The 23,101-nt window shown below is 45.1% G+C and overlaps 2 protein-coding genes across 3 annotated transcripts; both read right to left on the bottom strand.

Annotated features, from left to right (window-relative positions):
• Positions 1-8,615: 8,615 nt before the first annotated feature.
• On the bottom strand, positions 8,616-14,829 carry ruvbl2 (RuvB-like AAA ATPase 2). The gene is made up of 15 exons (XM_026998505.3): positions 14,732-14,829; positions 13,986-14,040; positions 13,784-13,839; positions 13,347-13,488; positions 12,735-12,864; positions 12,188-12,254; positions 11,560-11,666; positions 11,308-11,401; positions 10,780-10,903; positions 10,549-10,643; positions 10,083-10,201; positions 9,872-9,991; positions 9,585-9,714; positions 9,136-9,250; positions 8,616-8,933 (listed from the first exon to the last, which is right to left on the bottom strand). Exons 1-15 carry the CDS (start codon positions 14,741-14,743, stop codon positions 8,908-8,910), a joined length of 1,392 nt encoding a protein of 463 aa, XP_026854306.1. The 5' UTR covers positions 14,744-14,829; the 3' UTR covers positions 8,616-8,907.
• A 910-nt stretch (positions 14,830-15,739) lies between these two features.
• ftr83 (finTRIM family, member 83) lies at positions 15,740-22,525 on the bottom strand. 2 transcript variants are annotated; one of them, XM_026998531.3, is made up of 8 exons: positions 21,135-22,525; positions 20,413-20,508; positions 19,789-20,022; positions 19,369-19,528; positions 18,890-18,946; positions 18,246-18,335; positions 17,237-17,309; positions 16,496-16,634 (listed from the first exon to the last, which is right to left on the bottom strand). In XM_026998531.3, exons 1-7 carry the CDS (start codon positions 21,711-21,713, stop codon positions 17,248-17,250), a joined length of 1,278 nt encoding a protein of 425 aa, XP_026854332.1. In that variant the 5' UTR covers positions 21,714-22,525; the 3' UTR covers positions 16,496-16,634; positions 17,237-17,247. The 2 variants fall into 2 exon arrangements, with proteins under 2 accessions (XP_026854331.1, XP_026854332.1); XM_026998530.3 differs by lacking the exon at positions 17,237-17,309 and having other exon boundaries at positions 15,740-16,634; positions 21,135-22,475.
• Between the last annotated feature and the right edge of the window lie 576 nt (positions 22,526-23,101).

Here is a 23,101-nt window from a genome sequence, read left to right as displayed (position 1 = left end):
CAGAGTCAAAGGGCCCTCTACGCTGGCCTGTGAGTCTACACTAAGAGTGACTTCAAAGAAACAGAACCCAGGACATGGTAAAGCATGTCTCAGACACTACTGCAGCTAAGAGTCTGAAGAACACAGCTTACTCAGCACTTGCAAAGTGCACATGTGTGAACTGTGGCAATTATTTCCACCATATGGGGAATTCAGACGACTACGGAGTAAGGTACATGATATAAGAGGACAGAAACTTTTAACAAACACCCACACACACAATGTGGCTGTTATAGCCTGATGTCATATACATATTTTTAAAAAAACACAATAAGCTGTGGCATTTTAAGCAGTGAGTTATGAAACTAAAAAGTTTTCATAAAAGAATGAAGGTGCAAAAAACTAAAGTAAACTAGCTGCCATAAGCATCCCCTAGGGCCCTCATACAAACACAAATCAGATTTATATGTTGATATTATTTATAAATATATTTTTTAAATGTCTGTAACCTGCTACTTCAGCAATTATGTTTAGTAATCTTATCGCAGCATCACCCCTTATGGTTGCAATGGTCTGTTCCATGTTTTTATGTAATCACACCACTGTGTGTGTGAAGGCAGACCGGGACAAGCAAGCGAACAAGCCATAGGATGTGTGGAGAATATGCTTCTGAGTACCAAGGGAGAAAAATAAAGCAAAGAGGAGCAGAGAAACGCAAAAAGAGAGAAGAAAGTGTTATATTTGTCTCTGCACTCCTGAAATGAACTACTGTTTATCCATGCAGAGTGTTGCTACACAGGCTCTGCAGACTGTACATAATGCTAGCATTAATGTTTGTATAGATTAGTGATGGGTATCCCGACGTCAGTCATATCGATCGGCACAGCTCACCAACCACAGCCTTAAGCAAAACAAAAAACAGCACTCTGTTCCATGCTCCCATCTCTCACTTAAAAGAATGACGCACCTATAAATTGCCCTGACGGTCAGACACACCCCACAGTACAACAGAGGGTTGCACACGTGAGCATGGAAGCCCGAGGGAAAACCGAGGTAACCAATACATCCACCCCTGCTTTACACACACACACACACCCAGTAAAATATGCACTGCAACTACACAATAACCTTCAAGGGTCATGTTCCAACACATACCACCAAGCAAATTTGCCTGGAACCAGTGGTTGGTTGACACCTGTTGACACATGTGTCTGCGCGGAAAATCCAAATCTGCCTGCTAACACAGGCCTGTTTCACGGCGCACTGAAATAACGTTACATGCCAGTCATCTCCCATTTAAACACACAAAGTCCGGGAATACTACAGCAATTCGGAAGTTTTGTCTGTCGTACCTAAACTGCGCCTAAACAAATGATGAAAGCTTTGTTAAGTAGCCCGTGAGATTAACCAGGTGTGCTCTCAGGGAAATCACTAGAAAACTACGCAAAGATGTGAGTCATCTAGCCATAGACTTGAACGCCATCGTTTGTTTGTTTGGGTTTTTTTGTTTTTTTTTTTGCTAAACATTTTTAAACCGCGTCGTATCTCCGGTTTCCTCCCGAATCTGAATTAGACACGAAACGCGAGCAACACCGCGCTGCGGCAGCCGCGAAAGCGTTGTCGCGTAGCCTATGAATGGAGCTACTCCACGGGCGCCTGTTCAGCTCGATCCCCTCCAACTTCAAAAGAAATACCTCGTACTGCCGTACAGAACTATGTTATATCAGCATCTGTTAAAATCAGGAGCGTAATTGTACGTTTAGTGACAAAAACAACACGTTTGGCTTCGCTTCATTAAACGGCGAGATAAAAAGCCGCATGCTCGCTCAACGCTTCACGCCTGGCGCGCATCTCCAAACAACCTGGGGACAAATTTAGATCCGCTCGTGTATTCATTCAGCATAACCTAATTGGGCATTCAACCGCTTTCCCACTGTATCTTTCTATTCTGTTGGGGGGGAAAAACAGTATTTGCTAAATGCAGTATAGATTTTTTTTTTTAATTCGAGTTTCTAAAAGAAACATACGGTTTCTAAAAATGTATATGTAGTATGATAACGCGAATAGCTGACTCTAGTACACCCAACGACATGTAACTGAATGAAATTATATGAACTTAATCAAAAAAGCGTAGGTGTATTGGCCTAATATGGGGGCTAGATTAGCACAGAAGAGCATGTAATTAAGCCCTAATGAGATTTCATAAGACTGGTAATTGGGATATAATTCATTATAAGGAATAAATTGGTACTGTCAGTTTTATGACTAGTTTTTATGCCAGTGGTGTAGGCCTATTATGGTGCATCATTCCCTGCCACTGCGAAGTGCTAAGGAGGCCTTTTGCCCTGATGAAACACCTGAATGCGTGTCTCACACGGCTATAGGGTGAAGCGGGCTCTTTTGGTGAATCCTACGCAGTCTGGCAAGCCTAAAGAAGGATCATCTCCATTGCTCAGGCCACTCAGGGTGGCTGCCGCTCGCCTCGGCGATCACTCAAATGAGGTCCTGCTATAACGGGCGTTAATGTTCACGACTCCTCGAGTTTTGCCTCCCCTGCATTTGCGCAGTGGCAATACATTCATTACGAAGCAAACCGTGTTATGGAGTGTATAGCGTGCTTTCCGCGCTTTAGACACTCACGCACACTTCAACGCGCTCGTCAGTTCTGTCTACAAATCTGCAGCCAAACAAATGTTGGCATGGCTGACTTGATTGTAACGAAAACTATAATTGCGTTATATTATTCCAAAAACCTCTCGTAGCGTCTATATTAGTCTATATGCCTCAGCACCTTCGTTCGCTCTTCTTGAGATTGACTCTTGAGATCTGCATGATTGTTGAAGGTGTCTCATTTTGCACTGATCTAAGATCGGTTTTGGTACGCCTCATGAGACAGTGGGGATGCACACAGGGTCTGGTCCTAGATCAGAGGGAAACTACAGCCCCTGATCCACTCAACCGGCAGTAACCACTCCTGCTTTCCACGCGTCTCTCTGCCTGGACTCATTTTGCTCATGGCGTATTGCTGTAATCACAGGCGGAGGTGAAAAGACTCATTTTAGGGCCTGCCATGGCCCAGCTGAACGCTGCTCATGTGTACTGAGGACCGCTCGTTCGGATGTTCTTTACGGTGAGGTTTTTTTTGTTTGTTTTTTTACACACATATAATTTCGTTTTTCTCTGCCTGCCTCTCTGTCGGTGGTGTGGTCCTTTTCTTTTTGTGTACTTCTATAACACATGCTGTTCCTCTCAGTCTGTTTCCCTTTTCTGTTTTCAGTTCTTTCACTTCATAAGTGTATGTGGATATGGAGATATTTGTTGAGTTCACAAACATGTCTTTTAGAGTTTACTTAAAACCTCTCAGCGATTACATATCTGGCATATTTCAAATGGCTTATGTTCTGTACAGAAAGTGTGCTTAATCTCAGTATTTCTGTGCAAAATACATAGTCATATTTATCTGACCTGGGTCACAAGTTCTGGTATCTTTTCAAGGGTGTCCCTGAAAGGGCTGACAGAATTTAGAGAGGAGGTGAGAAGAGGTTTGATTTGAACCAGAACAATGGTTAACCAAAGGAGCGTCCACAGGCATGCAAGATGCCTTCGTTCGGCTCGAACTTTAATCCAGTGCAGAACCACGAAAAAAAAACCCATCAGTGCATGAAGAGGAATGCTGGTTTAGAAACGAGCCGTAAGTCACGACAGCTTATGAGTTTTATGTATTGTTTTTGGTCATAGGGGACCAGTCACGTTACCAGACAGGAACCTTTCATCCTCTATCTAAAACAAGCTAACAAAGGGCACGCACTTACGATAACAAGAGCCACTTCACATGATAACTGCTCAGCCTGATCCAGCGCACACACACCGCTTCCTCTGCATGTCTGCCTTTCTTGTTTCTGTAAGGCACCAGCCATTGTTTCCTTAAGCATATTGTGTAGTAATATGGTAGGAGGGCCAGAGCTTCTCCTACAGTGTTCACCAGCAATTATTTAGTATCCCACACGCTAGTGGGGGAGACAGAAGAGGAAACCAGTCACAGTTCTTATAGAATCTCACTGTTCAAACCTACAACCCCAACCTGGCAAATGTTCACATCTCAGGGAGGTGCAGGGTAGTGTGTGTGTGTGTGTGTATCAGCCCTCTGCGACACACCCCGAAAGGCAAGGAACCATATAAAGTGTGTCCCGGGGATGAAGCGTTACTGCTGATGCCTGGATGAGACAAACGCAAAGCACAGCACTTCTCAAATGTGTAGGCCGTATGAGCCTGCACTTTCTAAGCAGGCTAAATAAACCAGTGGGGTAAATGTGTACAGGTAACAGTCATGATATTCCCCAGTGCAATTATTGTCATCAGCAATGACGCAGATAGAAATATCTGTGATATTACTGTTACTTAGATGTTCCTGTGACAGGAGCCCACTTTACATAAGGTTCTATATTGTGTCTAGAACTCTAAATGAAGTTGATGTTTAAGAACACATGTAAAACTCCAGAAATCAATGAATTCAGTAAGCTCATTCAGTGGATATTGGCTAAATTATGACCCGCCGACTTCAACATGCACTGGGTCAATTCAGCTGAACTGTGAACTCTGACCTTTCGGCAGGGTCTGGCACATTGTGCATGGCAACGTTTGTCTATCTGCTTGCACTGCTGTGTAAGGCCTCTGAGCTTTGCCTGGCAGGCTGCTGACGCGTGAAAGTGCAACGGTGCAAGCTGCATTACGGCCAAGTGGCCAGCTTCTACACACACTCACACACACTCACAGTAAGATGACAAGCTTTAACTGAAGAGGTTCTTAATTAAGAGAAAAGACCCATGACAAATATAGCATATGACATATACGAGTGCCCAATTACTGACCATGAATAATGGAATAAAATAGTTCTCTGTCTTTAACAGGCAAATCTAATGTACATGTTTGTTTATAACTACTAACCCCAAAGACTCATTCCAGATGACAGAAAAGGCAAAAAAAATCAAGAAAACATGCTCATAGCTGTCTTAGGCATTACTTGAAGGGGCTGGATTTACAAAAAGGGATAATATGAAGCTGATGTATAACAATAATAATAATAATACTACATTAACTTGATAAGTGCCTTTCAAGACACCCAAGGAAACTGAAAACTAATAATACTAAAAACCACATGTACAAACATGCAAACACAATACATACAATTAATTAAGAATCTGGAGTCTGGCTCACCTGTAAGCCAGCTGGAAGAGATGGGTTTGGAGACTAGCTGTGAACATAGCCCCAAAAGAACAAGCATGTAACCCAACAGGAAGACTGTTCCACAGCTCGGGGCCAGCAATCCTAAATGCCCCATCAACAAATGTAAGCAGTTCGGAGGGAAGCAAGAGCGATTCAAAGGAATGGCAAGTGCGTACTGGAGAGTGAGACTGTAGCAGACTACCGAGGTGAGAGGGGGTGAGACCATGTAAAGATGGCAATCTGTTTTGTACGCGATACTGTAATGAGAGCCAATTAAGATGCTTCAAAGTGGGGCTAAAAAGGGCTAAAGTAAAGCTGATAAATGCCAGAATGCCATACGCTTCAAGAGTATACTTTAGTAAAAAAAGAAAGCCAGGCTGCGCTACGGTGTTTTATTCATCTTATCTTTAATCCAAAGAAGTCAAGTATGGAGCATTAAAAGCGTGCGAGACCTCACGGAGCGCACTGGAGCTTCAGAGCCTACGGAGAAGAGCCGCTTAGATTGAGCGAAGCGACTCGCTAAATGCTAATCCCGTCCCCTCTTTTGTGCGCGTGTGAAGATAATCCACACCCTAGCACCCATCTGAGCGACGGCCCAGGTGCGGAGACCTCTCGGCAACGAGGGCTATCTGCCAGGGAGGGGAGGTGAGCCTCAGCACGCACTGCAGGAGAGGGAGGCCGCGCTGCCCGACCCCCGACCGGGGTAGAGGGGCGGACCTGCTGGGCTCAGACTCTGGCAGGAGCCTGGTTTACGCGAGCTCGCCGAGTATGAGAGGCCTGGCGAGAGGGGCCGAGTAAAAGGGAAGCATAAGCACCACCGCCGATCTGGGTATCGTGGCAGCGCACCCGGCAGTCCCTGAATACACTGGCACACGCGCGTGCGTTTGCCTGTCATGTAAAAGTACGCGGAGAATTTTGCTTTCACTGCCACCCACAGTCGTGGGCAGAGAAGAGCTAAATGCAGCAATGAGCCAGACCTGGACTGGGACAGAACAGAGCGAGCCAGACGGGTGGGTCGGACAGAACATAGCCAGACTGGGGGAGGACACATGGAAGGAGGGAGTGGACTGGGAAGCGGGTGAAGAAAGCTGAAACTGGACAAGGGAGCCAGGCCCAAGGTAGAGCGTAACCAGAGAGGCAGGGGACAAGACGGGGCAAGACGAGCACAGGCCGGCAGCGCGCCACAAAGCTGCTAGTTACTGGGAAGAACAGGACCTGGCAGCTCCCTAAGGCATCCCAGTGACTGGCATACAATCTGCATTTGAAATTCTGCTCTTCAGCAAAATAGCTGCAGGAACACACATGCGTGCGTACACACTCAGCTGTCTACCTCACTCATTTACACTACCAGGGTAAACTGCAGGAAAGGCAGAGGACTGGTCAGGGAATTCAGAAAGAAATGTGGGGGTGTGTGTTTGGGGCGCAGGGACTCTGCAAGACCGGTCAGGTCCTGGGTGTTCGGTACACTGCCTTCCCACACGATACACAGATGGACTATGCTATCCAACGGATTGCTACCGCACGCCTCACCCCACAGACAGCCCTGCATGAGGATCTTCAGCAGAGCACACGGGGGTCTTGTATCACAGTGAGCCCCTGGGGTTTTGAGGGTCATCAGGTGCAAGCAAGCATCTTCCTCAGGCTTTCTCTCCTCTTTCCAGCTGAGGCTATGACCTTTGTCCGTTTGACCCGGCAGGTTTTAATATGCTTGTAGTTTCCACACTCTCGGCTCTTCATTCTTTCGTTTGTGGGTCCCTGCGCTCCACTGACGGTCCTATCTGCATCCCCAGCACAGCTGCAACAGGCACTGTGCCTTTGGAGGAACAGAGGAAAGTGGTCTGGTGACGAGCTGTGCGACATGGGTGGCGGTGGCGAGGGCGAGAGAGAGAGAGAGAGAGAGAGAGAGAGATACAAAGCACAATATAGACAACTTCTTAAAACATTCAGAATACTACCTCAGGCTTGTTCTTTAATAAGGTATAGAAAATAAAAGAAAATGGGTCAAGATTACCCCCTGGAATGGTTTTTCCTTCCAAGCCAGACTGTAACCCAAAAATGATACTATACAGACCTAAATCACAGCCATATTAGTTCTAACAAATGATCCAGTGTCATGTAAGAGTTGATACCAGCCTTCAAGCATCCCAGAGGATAATTGGCACATCATTCAGTAGATCTCTCCAGTTCACTCCCATTCATTCTCAGCCATTTACCCAGGCACGTTAATGGCCAGTTTTGAGTTACGGCCCTTATCTCTGGGACACCGGAGGAAAGCAAATTTACACATACACACACAGTCCCAGCCTGTGTGCGTCTCTGGATTACCTATTATACCCTTTTCTCCTACTTCTGAGAGCACTCCGGGCCTTTGTGGCCACTGGTTATTTTTTTTAACCATAAAGGGGGGGGTGCTGCGTTCACCCGGGCAGCCAGTTTGGAAATGTCGGCTTTGTAACCTCAGACACTGTGACGACTCACCCTGCGATTTTTTGGTGAGGGCCTTTTACCAGTGCAATCCCCCAAGAAAAGGCCTACTGTCCATCCATCTACACCATGTCCACTTTGTGGTGGGATCAAGCTGAACTGCTTCCTATGTGCTGACTTCGCTTTTTGTAGCGGATAAGGGGGGGGGGACCTCTAAATTGCTCTGGTTTGTGCTTTTGCCAACAAACACAATGTGAACGGATACCACACATAACATATGCAACCCATATGTATGTTAACAAATATTTCCTACGCTAGTGAAGTTGCATGGCTTCAAGTGGGATATTTTGTGATTTGTGATCATCAGAGCTAAAATTATTTAAGGCCAGAAATTGTGGTATATTGAATGTGAATGGGGCTGCTATTCATACAAATAGCTCTGAGCCAAAAATAAATTGTAGGTATTTAAATATGCAACGGGGATTATTTGGAAGATACAAACTTAATCCCAAATCCAAGACTTCTCAGCAAGACATGGACCACACACACCACCAAGGCCATATGCATCACTGTACTTTCTAACAACTAATACATTGTATTATATCCCAAACACAAAAGAAGACATGCAACCAAAACATCTCTCAAGTGAAAACAATGCATGCTACATTTTCACGGCATTTCAGTGAAGCTTATCCAGAAGCTAAAATGCGCAGGCTGTATGATCTAAATAGTGAGGACACACTGCCTCCTGGTGAGAAACTGTAGTAACGCACAATACTTGCTAAAAGTTCAACATTTTGCATTTGCTAATAAACTTTACCAGTAAACTCTGTACGTTCAGAGACTCACGTGAAAACGTAATAACAGTATTCAAAATTGGCAAATAAAAGTACTCTAATAACTCGTTAAACCACCAACAGATTGCAAGATGGAGAGTAGCAAATGTGAGAGCTAAAAGGATTAAAACAAAAACAAAAAACAAACAAGCCTGGGTTTGAATCCCTCTTTAATATTTAGGATTTTAAACATAACAATGCCTTTCAACCTCTTTAAATGTAAATGTCCAAACCAATTCACTCATAAAAAAGGAAAAAAGAAGGATTTGCAATTTATCCAAACTTTAATGTGCATGGATTTTAGCAAATGACAATCTGCTAGTAAACACAAGAAAAAATAGAGAAGTCGGAAAACCATGTGACAGCTGGCAGACGACCTTCTGGTTCATATAAACTCTCAACATCACAGGAACACTATAAAAAAAAAAAAGAGCTTTTGCATTCCTTAAGATGTGTCCATCTGGGCAGATTCTACAAAGGAAAACAAAGTATGTAGTTTGAATACACCGGATTTATCACTGGCTGGTCAGCAGTCCCACCCTCCCAACTCCCTGTTCCATTAAACTCTGAGGCCAGCAGGCATGCTGCGCCGTAGTTGGAGAGCCCCCTGCCGCTAATCTGACCCACCGTTTCTAAACTCCCTCAGCAACGGGCGTGCGTTTTTTTTACTCACGCGTTTCGTTGAAGAGGAAGGAGTCCTGGTACTCCTTCATGTACTGCGAGGAGCGTGACTCATCCAGGAAGAGGGAGTAGACACGCTTAATGTCCTCCACCTGCACCTCGGTGCCCTGAGGAGCGCACACAGTGTGTTAGATGCAGTCCCCTGCTGCTCTCCTCCAATGTCGCGTGCGAAAGACAGGCTTGGGCTCGCATGCTGCTCAAATGGCACTGGTGGTTCTGCACAGCACCAGAAACTGCAGTTATGGCTGTGGAGCATTTAGACATGATCTGACGTAGGAGACCTCATAAAGGTCCATAAGGTCCATAAGGTGTCTGCTTGGAAAAAGCTACTAAGCAGTCCTGCAAATGCAAATGACATTGAAAGGAAGACTGACGGATGAGATTTATGAGCCAAGAATTACTGCTCGAGTACGTCAGTGTGCGCGTGTGTGTTTCTGTTACCCTGCGCTTGCGGCACACCAGGCCTGCAGTGCTGATGAGCTGGATGGCGTAGCGGAGAGACGTCTCCTGGCCAATTCGTGTCAGGACGGTGTGCGCTTCCTCACTCAACTCCACATCCTCTTCCTCACACCTTGGGCAGACATTAAACAATGAAGATGAAGAGCAGAAGCAAGCAAATGATTTAGAAAGAACGTGGCTTCAACACTGCCCCTTTAAATATCACAGCTGAAGTTCAAATATACACACACACACACACATACACACACACACACGCACGCATCTCTCACCGAATCTTCAGGATCTGCCTGGTTTCCTTCTCAGTGTACGGGGACGTGGCGATGATGAGCAGCCGGTCCAGCATATCTATGGGAATACCGTGAGGACTCTGGTAGTTGGTGCCTCGGATCCTGTGATACAGGGACACGGGAATAACAAAGCTGTCGGGCTGAAGCGGAGCACTGTCATACACGTGTGGAGCACACCGGCGCACACACGCACCTGGTGATGCCCCGGTTGGTGGCCATGATGAGTACGGGTGAAAGGTCGCTCTCTAAGGCTCGGTTTAAGAAGGAGAAACACTCGATGTCCAGCATGTGCACTTCATCTATGAATAGGACCTATGGGGGAATAATTGAGGAAGTTCGGTGTAAAGCAATTTCATCTGGGTGGGGGCTTTTGAACAGATGCAAGATGATCAGGTTTTCTATACAACTCAACAGCGTTCATAAAGGAACATGGATGCCTCGGTCAGGGTTTGTGCCCTTTCCTCAAACAGAACTTCCAGATCTTTTAAAAATACCTGATTTTCTATGTATAGTCTCCTTGGGGAAAACCATGAAATGTAAGAAGTACACAATAAATGTAATGTGCCACCTGGAGACTGTTAGAGCAGAGAATGACTCAGGCCTGGCCTCTGGGCTAGAGAGGGCTTACACCCCGGCTGTGTGGAACACGCAACGCTCACCCCGGGAATGATCTCCGCTTTGCCCTCCTCTCGCCACTCGGACACTTTAGCATTGATCTGCTCGCGCACCTCCGATTTGATCTCGCCCGTGTCTCCTGCAAAGTTAGCGCAAGCTGGGTCAGGGGGCAGTAGTAAAAGCCACTCGCGCACGCGCGTAAAGGTCGACCCAAGATCTGTTTCATTTTGTTTACCACGAATAAGCTTAGGAAGTGGGAGAAGCAGGAGGCGGACCTGAGAAAAGGGCCAGGAAGCCCTGCGTGCGGCTGTTGATCACGTCGATCTCGTGGAGCGAGACGGTGTGGACGACCTCTTTGCGCTTCTGCAGCTCCCCCTCTGGACATTGCACGAACTGCGTCTGGAAGATGTGAAAACAGTAACAAGAGCAGGAAGGAGCAAAGCGCAGGTCAGAAGATCCTGCGGACCATCACGCTGTCCCCTGAAGGCACACGGTGCATATCTTAAGGAGGCAAACGATGCTGCCTTAAGGAGGCAGATCAAGTCTCCACAGCATCAGCCCTCAGCAGCGACTCCAGACAGAGGCTTCATATGAAAAGTTGCATTAACCCAGCAATTCCACTACCAGATTCATTCTCCTGCTTCCAAGACCAATGCCACACAACCCCCCCCCCGCCATCAAGCTAAACATTTATACTCAAACTTATGTAACCAAACTGCATGAAAAACTATGGACGTTAGACTCACTTTGTGGCCCACACTGATATGCATTTGGTGTATCGTGTGTGATCAAACGCTGCTTACCTGCGCCCCCATCGCATCGTAATCTCGGGCTCTGGTGAAAGACCTGCCAAGTTTGCTGATCTTCCCCGTGGCTTTATCAATGGTGATCACATCCCTGTGGAGAACCGGACAGCGCAAATCAGTCCCGTTACAAGGTTTAGCCAAAAAGATGACCATGGCGGTTCACATGTGCACGCGAGACGTATAGCATTTAGAACCACGTGGCAGCACGAGCCGTACGCTTGCCCAGAGCGGCAGCTCCTACCAACTCACCCAGCCTGCACCTTCTCCTTACTGAGGCTCTCGATCATTTTACTGCCCAGGTCATAGATGGTCTCCATCTCCGTGGTCTTCAGGGTCAGCTTGCCCACTTTGGTGCCCTAATGACGGAGAGGGAGAGACAAAGAAATGCTGAGAAAGCTGACAGGATTACTTAAGGACCCAAACTCATCCATACCGGGGGGTTTCCTTATTCCTTGTTTTAATTACTTCTGGCTGGCTGATAATGAGGGCCTTTATATAAAAACTCAGCTCATTATACAACTGGGCTCCACACGGCACCAAATGCATCCATCTGTCATGATCAAACATTAATTTCCCTTATGCGGCGATAAATGTCTAAGAGCTTGTTCGTGTTAGAATTTAGTCCACGCCTCCCCAGGCCATCTACTCCTGGTGCTACTGTCACAATATAAAATATTGCAAAATCGTTATTCCCTACAGCAAGAAATGTGTTAGTTTATTAAAGAATTTCCACTAGCTTCACCACTGGTCAAGAATCATGGTCCACCAGCAGTGATGGTGGGCTGGGTACGGAAGGCTGGTGCAGATGATCATGTGGTGTGTGTGGGCTGATGCAGTCAGCTGTGTGTATGATGTGAACCTAAAGGCAGAGACGAACCGTTCCTGTGGCTGGCCGATCAATCTGAATCTCCACCACCTCTCCTTCGATGATTTCAGTCTCCTCCCTACATCAACCAACCCACACACACACACACACAGAGACACACGTTCATACAAAGACTGACCAGACCTCAGTTCTCTCAGAAACACAAGAAGTTTTAACACATTTAATAATAATAGCTTTATTTACACAGCACTTTTTAAACAAGGTTTAAAAAAGGAGACAACTGGAATAAAATGAAACTGGGGAAAATAAGATAAAACAGAAAATATAAAGCAAAAATTATTCCATTTCATTTTTCTGTTAAGATAAAAGATGAAATATTATGAAATAAAGTGCAGGAGTCTTAAGGTTAATGAAATGCTATAGTGAACAGATAAGTTTTGTCCCCCTTGAATGTGCCTAGATCGTTAAGAGCTCTCAGGTCACATGGCAGGGGACTCCACAGCTTAGGGCCACAGTGAGAGAAAAGGCTGTTATGCCTTTTCAGAGATGTTAAATGGGTGGTAAAGTAGAGCTGGTATCTGAGGTTAGACCCACTCACTTGATTCGGACCCCGATGGCTTTGCGGAAGGCCTGGCTCAGGGCCTCGGTCTTGCTCATCTCCAGAGAGAAGATCTCACTTCCTGCCAGAGCAGTGAAGGGTGTGTCTGGGCCGAGGGACTGAGCAATGCCTGCACACCCAGAACAAAGCCCTTTTACTGAAGGTCACCGTCACTGGCATTAGGCTAGCATTTCAAACACTCGAAAATAGACTACATGCAAAGGGAACTCCATTTGGACCATTTCTCATATGGGAATATTACCTACATTCAAATTAACAATGGAAGCATTTTATTTTTCAGATTTAAACCAACAGTGAAGGTGGGACACTAGCACATCATGAACGGTGCAGGGAAAAACGCTGTAGTGCAAGCTGATGACCACCTCCTTTTCAACTAAACTGTTCACAATGGGCCTGCTTGTAATCAGTACACATGAAGCCCATGACCTGTTCTGAGATCTACCATTCCTGGGTCTTATATTTAGAAAGCCTTCAATCAGACTAAGGATGGTCTCCAAGATGCATCTTGCACAAAACATCTTCAGCTCTATAAGAGTTTTATAAACTGATTTACCGAAATGACGAAAATGATCTTAAAAGTAGCAGCCGTACCCATAGCAATGGCAGTCTTGCCCGTGCCAGGTTGTCCGGCGATTAGCACTGCCCGCCCGGCGATGTGCCCATCTTTAATCATCTCCAAGATCAGGCCGGCGGCCCGCCGAGATGCCAGCTGCCCTACCATTCCCTGAGACACCTGCATGATGGCACAGTAAAAACAAGTATGATATAGCAAGAATTGCAGTGTACAGCAATTTGGTGTACAAAATAAATATGTTCTATTTCTCCAGATACCTTGTGTATTGTCTACAATGTGATTTTTATCACCGCTATATCTTTTATTACAATATACTGCAGTCACTCCCTAGAATCTTTATATATGTATATAAAGCCAAATCAGTATGTTTTAATCCAGTCAGTAAGAGTAATTCACTGCAAACCCATTCAGTTCATGGAGGATTAATACTGTAAAAAGCACTGAGAGTTATTACCTGTCGTGGTTCCAAAGCATCATCCAATCCAAGGCCCCGAATGTGTGAATGTGCACCTTGAAGACAAATCATTTGTCAAGACACGTTTGTCCGAAGGTGTAGTCCCATCGGTTGTTATAATACCTTACAGTACTTTACATTACAAACTATATCAAAGTTACTACTCTCTCCATAAGATTAAATAGGTAGCTAAATCACCTACCGATCCTTTCTATCCTGGTGATGTCCCGCACCTCCGGTACTTTTGTGTTGGCCATCTTTACAAAAACAGCGAAAAAGAAAATTATCCTCAAGTTAATTGTACTTTTTCTCGAGAAGCAGTTAAGCGCGTGCCACCCAGTGCATGTTGCCATAGTGACCCTCTAGGCACAACAATTTGCAGTGTATAAAGTTAGCCAGCAACAGCTAGGTTAGCTATCCAAGTAGATACTCTTAGGTACTCTCTCTAACCCGTAAAGTACCTAGCGAGTTTTCACCATAACAAAACAAGCAAGTGATTCGAAGTAACAGGTTTTGTTTTACTTGACGCAATGAGGTGCCGTAAATTTATTTCTCGTTAGCTAGCCAGTTACGCTAACCAGTTAGCTTACTAGCAACCCTGCCTAGATGGAATGTTATTCCCTGAACAGCAACAAATACCGTAACACTAGTTAGCTAATGTTGTGTTAGATTTTTAGTGAAACACAAACGTGTCCGTTTCATATGGTTGGACAGCCGACTAAACACAGCACGTTAATGTAAATAAACATTTAGCAAGCTACCGTGAAAGACATGTGCAACTAAGAAAACAGCTACCTATCTAGCTCGGTAAACTACTAAAAAGGACAACTTTATCCTTTTACCTACATTTTACAGGTTGACCAACACTAAAATACTAAAACAGTTAAAACATCGGTATCCAAAAAGAGAAGGGAAAAAATTAAATAAAGTGACATGCAGTTCCCCAACCTGAGTTGCCATGTTTTCTCAAATGCGGCGGCGGTTGTTTCTGAATGGGAGGGAAGTCGAAATACGTCCGTGTAACAAACAGAACCTCGCGCACGGGTTCTCTGGCGAAAACAACCATTGGCAGCTCTTCAAATATACATATACCTACTTTAATTACATGCAATCGTTGTCGGGGATAATTTAGCACTTTATTTTAGTTATTATTCTAATAACTGTTTTTCAGATTCAGATGGGGACCGGAACGTTAGGAAAGAAATCCCGTGATTGTGCGCATCGTTGGCATAGTGCCGCTATCCGGTACCGAGGAACCAAGGTAGCACGCGCAGTCAACCACATCACACCCGGTAAGGCCCACGCGACCAGCGACAGCTGTCCCCACTGGCACCCGTCACGTGGCATAATAAAGAAACATAATTAAGTGGGCAGGGATATTGTTTGTGAGGTTTTTGTGATGGAGTGTTTGTATTGAATAGAATTGAATTTTCTTAATAAAGTCAATATAAAAATGGAAAGACGGGGTCGTTAGTAAAATGAAGGCAAAGGCAAAAGAAACATTTAGCAAAAAAGTGTTGAAAGTGTTTGTTTTTTTTTTCATTGTAATGCAACATATATGGTATTAATCAGGAAGAGGTGTCTTATAAATAAGAAAACAGCACTAGAGCCATAATTCCACTAGAGCCTAGAACCCCCCCCCCCCCCTCCATCACTATTTATGGAGCCAGTAGATGGCGCTCCTGTTGTTTGGTTAAGCTTTTTTTTTTTTATCATTGGGCTGGTCTATCTATCTATCTATCTATCTATCTATCTATCTGTCTATCTGTCTGTCTGTCTGTCTGTCTGTCTGTCTGTCTTTCTGCATGTCTGTCTGTCTGTATTCTTATTTCATGGCAGGTTGAGCATAGGTGACCTGCAAAAAACAGTCGGTCTGATGCGTTCAGAATGTTCCTTTGAGAGTGTTCATTTGTAGCCGATGCAAATACTGATAAATAGACAGTGATCATATTAAAGCTTTTACTGATTTTTATTTTGTGTTTATAAAACATAATGTAAATGCAAAATATACTGTATACTCTATATTATAATCGCTGGTTTTTATATTAATAAAAAAAAGATTTGTATAAAAATTATAATTACACTTGACAGATAAACAGTATGTTTACTTTATTAGAGTTTGACCACGTGCCCTGCGAATATTGTTACTACATTCAATAATACATTTACAACTACTTTGACAAGATATTATATGACTAAATTTACGAAAATTTAAAAAATGCATATTTTTTAAAAAAATCACATTTGAATATTTCTATGTATAATATCATTATTTTTTAAAAAATACATTAAACTTTTCTTCTCTCCCCAACACCACAACAGACCTAAAGCTGGCTAATAGTAACAGCCGACTCGTACCAAACCCAGAAGCCGGGGTACAGAGGCTCGCTGAAGGAAGCTTTGAACTGATGGATGAGCGACATGTCCTCAGACACGTTGTAGAAGGAGAGGGTGCCTCCGTCATAGTCCAGGAACACACCGATCCGCGAGGCGTAGGGGGCGTTGATCTCCGTTTGGTCTTTGCCGTGCCGCGCTGAATAGCTAGAGTCAGAGCAGAAGAGGCCCCAGGACTTGCGGTTGTATCCGATGCGGGCCAAGTCACCGTAGCCCGTCCTCTTGATGCCTTTGTAGGTGACGCCAATGGAGGCTCCTTCGCCGCTCCACTCTACCTCCCAGTAGTAGGCGCCGCCCGACAATGACTCCTTGCACAGCACCTGGGGCAGGCAGTCGAATCGCTGGGCGCTGTCGCTGTAGTTCTGGGCGTCCCTCTTCAGCGCTGCTTTGCGGTTGCCTCGGGAGATGTAGAGCTGTTTGTATGCTGTGTTAGGGTCTAGAGTTAGCTGGCAGGCATCTGTTGATTAGAGCAGAGCAGAACAGAGCAGGAATGGGGTTAATCATTGTTAGGGAATGAGATATGTGCATAAAGGGAAAGAGAGCAGGTTTGGCATTCGACCAGGGAAGTTAATGAACATAAGACATGAGTGTTGAATGCAGCTAAATGTGCTCAATGATGTAGGAACCTTGATCCATGTTGAAGCTTTAGATGACATTTTGGACCTCTAAATAGCATAATCTTTCCCTTGCGATTAAATATGTGCCATAAGTATCAAATATACAGGATTTCTCAGAGGTGCATGGATCAAGTTGAAACATAGAAAGGGACTGAAGCATTGAGGCCATAATATCACCACAGATTTTAGCCCTCTCGTCCCAGTCCTCGAACCGCAAACCTCAAAGTTTAACCACTGCTAAAGGGCCATTTCCGTGCAAGAGGAAAAAAGATAACAGACCCCTAAAGTTGGAGACCAGGGTGTCAGCAGGAGTGCTGGAGCTGCTGAGCCAAACTCTGGAACAGTTATGCTTAGCAGTACCCAGTGATTTCAGCTGATCTGTGGTCAGCTCTGCTGTAACAGTACAAGCCCAGCATGCAGGTAAAGTCTAGAGTCTGCCCACCTCGTCGCCTCTCATAGCTGGTTGGACATTAGGAGGAGGTGGCTGCCAGTAGAACCACGTGATCGTCTCTGATCTAGAGGGCCGAGAGTGGCAATACACACTTTAGACTTGACACCTGCACCGTTATATTGCAATTTACGAACTGTGCTACATTTGCTATACTTAGCCTACCTCGTGTTATTCATTATAAGTACTGTAAATTGTACTGCAGTGAAATAGAAACGCAACATGCAAAAATATTTCTAAGCAAACAGCACAATGATTTGGTTTGTAATGACAACCATGGTAATTGTGGTTGATTGTAATGTATTTTAGTAAGCCTAACCGTATGGAGGGTAAAGAGCTGGACACTAATCGGGGCGTTACCCAGAGTGTACACAATAGATGAAACACTCAACTTGTCTTTTGTTGTCACAGGTTTATTGTGAGGTTTTCGGCTAAACGGTCCCAGCTGGAGAAGAGCAACAAGCAGTTCACCGAAAAATTAATGTTTGTTGCTCCTCTCCTGTGAGTAGACACACGTAAGGTAAAGAGACAGTCTGATGTTTTTGGGAAAATATGCTATTTACTCATAAATCTTTTTCATTGGTTCCTGGAAGCTACACCCACTTTTAGCAAACCCTACACTCACTCGCCCAACAGAACGAGCCAGTTCTTTCAGTATACAGTCTGTTTATATACGAGTCATGTGTCTAAGGAATGCTGTGAGCCTACTTCCACAACGGCCTGACCCAGAGTGAGCCAAAGGCCAGCATGCATTTCAGCGTTTAGTTTAATATATAATTAAGCAGCTCACCTGACCTAACATACCTTATTCCAGAAAATGCAAAGCATGGTCAAAGTATACTACGTTACTCCCACTAATCTGCTTTAATCATGTCTAGAGAAGATCATTGCTTTTGATCTTCATAACTCAAGCCCAATTTAAAGCGTCTAGCCCTAATAGTTAACTTTGCAGTTATGTTGCGTGCATGAAGGGATGATGAGACACCCAAGTGTAAAAACCCACATTGGAGAAATTCATCCCTTGTGCGTGGTGCCTTGCTGCGGGGTGCTTGACTCAGGCTCCGCTGGGTCTTGTACACGTCAACTTCATCAGCTGCACACACAACATGGAGGGAGAGGAGGGAAACAGGACTTAGCCACGGTCAACTCATGCAAAACATTTGGCCCCCTCTCCCTTCACCAGGAAACAGTGATTAAATGGCTTATCAACTTCAGCCCAAGACAAAACTGGTAAATTCTGTCCTTGAAAATGGGCACCTGCTGGTGCATACGTCAAAGGTCTGTCGGGTGATAGAGGGAACATTAGGTATTTTCTGATAAAAAAAACCAAAACAACCCTCTGGACAATTCAGCACAACCAGAGAAAAGGCTAACAGATCACAATCATGTACTTATGGTCTGCTCATAGTTTCAAGTCATAATGACATGCTGTCATCATCATGCCTTTTTTACAAAAGACTAATACATATTCATTAACACTGTATCCATCAAAACACAAACCATCACTTAGCAACCAGGCAGAAAAAGAAAAAGAAAAAAAAACTTGGACACTTATGTTGACTTTTGAGAAGTGCCATTCTGACATTCCAGCCAAACTTTGCAAAGGAATCAGTGGGAAGCCTAACATTTCTTATTTTATAAACTCACCCTTCATAGTCTTCCTCCTCTTTTGGTCCTCAAGCTGACAGAAGGGCATTTTGTTGACTGGAACAGAATATAGAGTCATTGAATTAAACTGGTAGTAAAAGATGAAAAGAGTAAACAAACCGAACAGTAGTGCATGATAAGGCAGTATGACTTGTCAAGAACTGTAAGGGACAGTTTCAGTGAGAAGTAAATAATGTTACAACCAAAATAAATGAAGTAAGTGCACCAAGTAAGTGCACCAACCTCTCCATGATTGGCTCACCCACAGTAAGTGCCTCTTAAAGGTGGCCGACACGTAGTGGGGCTTGTTGCAGTACAACGCCAGTCACATCAGGCACGACTTGATTACAGTAAGTGCACTAGCTTAACTGTATTAGCTGTCATACAGTAAGTGCACTAACTTCTTCATGATTGGCTCACACACAGTAAGAGTCCTAGCTGGCCTATGTAGGCTGCCTTACAGTAAGGGCCTCACTCACCTGTGGTGGCCACCTTGACCAGCTCTTCATTGGCGTACTCATTGAGGTGCTGCTTCAGCTCTGAGACGGTCTTGGTGACGGAGCCAAAAGAAAAGTAGGGGTTCACGCTGACCGAGGGCAGCTCCTCTGCATCTGTCTGGGCTAGCAGCATGTGGTAACTCTGCAGAAGAAGCGTCAGCAGATGTTAACACTGTATATATTCCAAGTGCATTTCAAGACCACAGAAAACAAAGGGAATCCAGAGATTCATTCTATTGGGAAGGGTGGGGAGGTGGCCGACAATATGCTTGGCAAGAAATAAAACTCAACTAAACATGAAATCACACTGAATATAATGTGAATGACTGAATATAATCTGCACCAAAACAGAAGGGAATTTTTGCCACGTCAGGCCGATCCACTTGCTGAGTGCCCGCGCACCTGGATGAAGTGAATGTGGTCCTCAGTGCGCGAGAGCTGCGTCAGCTCATTGTCCCGGCGCTTCAGGTCCGCGATCTCCTGGCTCAGCCGGTCCATGTGGCTCTCCGCCGTGTTCAGCGCCGCCTTCTTGTTGGACGAGATCAGCTTGGCCATCTCCTGCTGCATGCGCTCAATGGCATGGAGCATGTCCCCAAACAGCTTCTCGCTCTCCTGCAGGGCCCGCTGTGCTGAGTTCTGGGAACAAAAACACATTCGGAGTTTGAGCTCCTGTAACTGCTTTTCTGGTCTGTTCTCGCGGCGAGCCCAAAAAAATGGGTTTCAATGTTGAGTGTCAATCAAAATTGCTTTACACACTACAGTTTACACATTATCAAAGTGTCAGCAAACATTTCGTGTTCCTGCAAAGCATCATGGTCCAGTGGAGGACTTTTGGCTCAAGGCCCTGTTCTCAAACCTTTTCAGCACAAGCAATATTCTAAAAATCAGAGAAAAGTTACACAAAAACATTCCCTCTACCAATAAAACTATATGAAACCTGGTGGTTACGCTTATAAAACAGGGTGTTTGGGTTTCAGACACCTTCTTCCTTCAGTGCCTCCATTTATGTATGAATTACTCGCTCACCTTTAGTGAATCCACAGCTTGTTTCAGCTCCTCCATCTGTTTCACTCTGTCATGGATCTTCTCCTGAATCTCAGCTTGTGTGGCTCCCAAACGTTGCTATGGAAAGACAAGATGGATATTCTGAACAGGGGATTAGAATTAATTACATCTAACTGATGTTCTTTTACAGTAGAAATCTCTCTCTTTCCTAGAGGTAATTATACTGCTTTATATATATATATAAATCCACTTTTTTGCATTAAACTTCAAAGCTAATTAACAAACGTGTTTTTTTTTTTCTGATGGTGAGCATTTATTCAAGTAACAACTTGGCAGTAATATGTTAAGCATTGCTTTAATCAACAAGCAGGAAAGCCAAGCAATAACTGATGTGATTGCGCCACACTGGGTTTGCTGTTGAACAATGGAGAACTTCTGCCATTACAAACGGTTTAGTCCTTCCCTCAGCAGGAATACAGCACAAACAGCATCCTTCTGCTCCACTGGGGGATATCGCTCCCTGGCCCTTATGTTTATATTAGGGGCTCGACAAATGGCCGGAGACCCTGTTCATCTATGTCCTCTTTACAACCTAGCCCACACTAATGCACTTAAGATCCATCAAAGCTGTAGCAGTGTTGCTCCACCGTTCTGCAATGCGTAGGAGTGGAGTTATGTGGTAACGCAGAATGATAAAGGACAAACACCTCACTGTACGTGCCTCTCCCCCAGAGACAGCCTACCTGCATCTCGCTGCGTTCCTGTTCGGCCGCCACCATGTCGTGACCCTTGTGCTCCTTGACGGTGCACAACACGCAGATGCACATCTGATCGGTGCGGCAGTAGAGCTCCAGGCCCTTCTGGTGCTGCGGGCAGATCTGTCGGTCCAGGTGGCCGATCTCGTCCACCAGTTTGTGCCTCTTGAAGGTGGCCGACTCGTAGTGGGGCTTCAGGTGCTTGTCGCAGTACGACGCCAGGCACATCAGGCATGACTTGACCGCCTTGAGCTTCTTGCCGATGCAGATGTCGCACGCCACGTCGCGGGGGCCCGCGTAGTTGTAGTCGGGTGACGGAGGTGGAGGCGGGACAGGATCCGACTGCCTGGGCCCCGAGGTGCTGCTGCGGGTAGACTGCATGCGCCGCGGCGTCGGCCTCTTGTTGTACGACACGCGGCACTGCGGACATAGGAACTGGCCTGAGGGGTCGGTGTGGTCCCAGTAGGTCTTGAGGCAGATGGAGCAGAAGACGTGTCCACATGGGATGGACACTGGGTCCCTCAGATCCTCCTTGCAGAGGTAACAGATGTCCTGGTCAAATGACATGGCCTTTGAACGCAGTGTTGCCTGTAGTCCCTGTGAGGAGCTTGTTATTCAGACAGTACAGGAATGTGTTAGGTCCTTGAGACAGGCGTGTGTGTGAATGTGACAGACTTCAAGCAAAGTGAGGCTTGGCTGCCACTGCAGTATCTTTTATATAGCAAACAGGCAGGCAGGAAAGGAGGACAAACTGGTTGAGCAGAAACTAGTAAGTTTGTAGGGGAGTGGCTGAGAGGCAGGTGGAGGGGTAGAGAGAGAGAGGAAGAGAAAGAAGGACAGAAGGAGAGAGAGAAGGCCAGTCATCATTCAAAAGGAGGCTGACTAGTGAGGGTCAGAGGAATGAATGAAATGTGTGATCTAATGACACGTTTGGTTTGGAGATGTAAAGTATGTGTGTCCATCATCGTTGTGCTGTTCAAACAAGGGCCCAGCTCCGCGTTTGCATCATTTATGTCACCATGACAATTCATAAACTGAGCCACTGTGACGAGCAATGAACATGAGTGCACACATAAGTGATGAAAAATATGCCTCCCAAATCTCCACTAACTTGCATGATTTAGTCCAAGGTAATATATGAAGTGATAAAATTTGATTTGTAGTATATCTTTAGATCTGACTCTTACTTGCCTATTTTCTTCATGCCCCACCCTTTTTCCAGTTTTTCTTTCGCATAGTCAGAGCAATGAAGTACACAAACCACTAGGTAGGAACTGACATCATTACTGCGGGGTGATCTCCAGCACACTAATATGACTCATCTTTGCAGTTCCTGGGAGTTGCATTCTCAAGAGGCCCCCTGTGTCATTAGATGTCTCAATGCAGGACATCATATTGTACCGTGGAGGGCTTTTCACGATGGATATCCACTAAGAGCCAGAGAAACCTGGCATGTGTCTTCATATCCTGAAGGTAAATCACAGGAGGGAGGAAGACTACTATAAATTGTTCCCTGGTTAAAAGCCTCAAGTCAAGGAAGGCACAAATCACAAAGTACAAAATATATTTTGTTCTAGCAGAGTCCAAAAATGCCCCCCCCCCACCCTCCTCCACTTTGTAATGATATTAAATCGATGCAAATCATAGACCGAAATGCAAACTCACTGACTATTGACTATTAACTAGACACCTTCTACCTTTGGTAGTTCTTGCTTTTATTCTTGTTCAAAGTAAGGCGTGAATGTGTGTTTGTGACTGCAGCTCCCACTAAGCAAACAGAATACCTACTGCAAGTGAGCGTTATATGCTTGTTGCTCAGCATGCCAAAATAATTTGGTATGGTATAATATGAAATTGAAAAATTCTACTTAGTATCCACCCATCCATTATCTCAGACTGGACCGTGGGAGCAGCGGGAGGCCTACAGACCAGACCCATGTCACCTCCTGCTGAGA

This window comes from Electrophorus electricus, chromosome 8, assembly GCF_041902795.1.
Source record: "Electrophorus electricus isolate QZ-2024a chromosome 8, ASM4190279v1, whole genome shotgun sequence".
In the NCBI taxonomy this organism is placed as follows: Eukaryota; Metazoa; Chordata; class Actinopteri; order Gymnotiformes; family Gymnotidae; genus Electrophorus; species Electrophorus electricus.
The sequence above is the reverse complement of the archived record's forward strand: the minus strand, read 5'-3'. Positions and strand labels throughout refer to the sequence as shown.

Coding starts and splice junctions, on each gene's coding strand:
- ruvbl2 (XM_026998505.3), bottom strand. Junction 9,992..10,082: donor ACCAACCGGGGCATCACCAG/GTGCGTGTGTGC, acceptor CCTGTATCACAG/GATCCGAGGCACCAACTACC. Junction 8,934..9,135: donor CTTCCTCTTCAACGAAACGC/GTGAGTAAAAAA, acceptor TTTCCTTTGTAG/AATCTGCCCAGATGGACACA.
- ftr83 (XM_026998530.3), bottom strand. CDS start 21,713: ATGTCATTTGACCAGGACATCTGTTACCTCTGCAAGGAGGATCTGAGG. Junction 20,023..20,412: donor AAGCTGTGGATTCACTAAAG/GTGAGCGAGTAA, acceptor TTTTGTTCCCAG/AACTCAGCACAGCGGGCCCT. Junction 19,529..19,788: donor ACCACATTCACTTCATCCAG/GTGCGCGGGCAC, acceptor CTTCTTCTGCAG/AGTTACCACATGCTGCTAGC.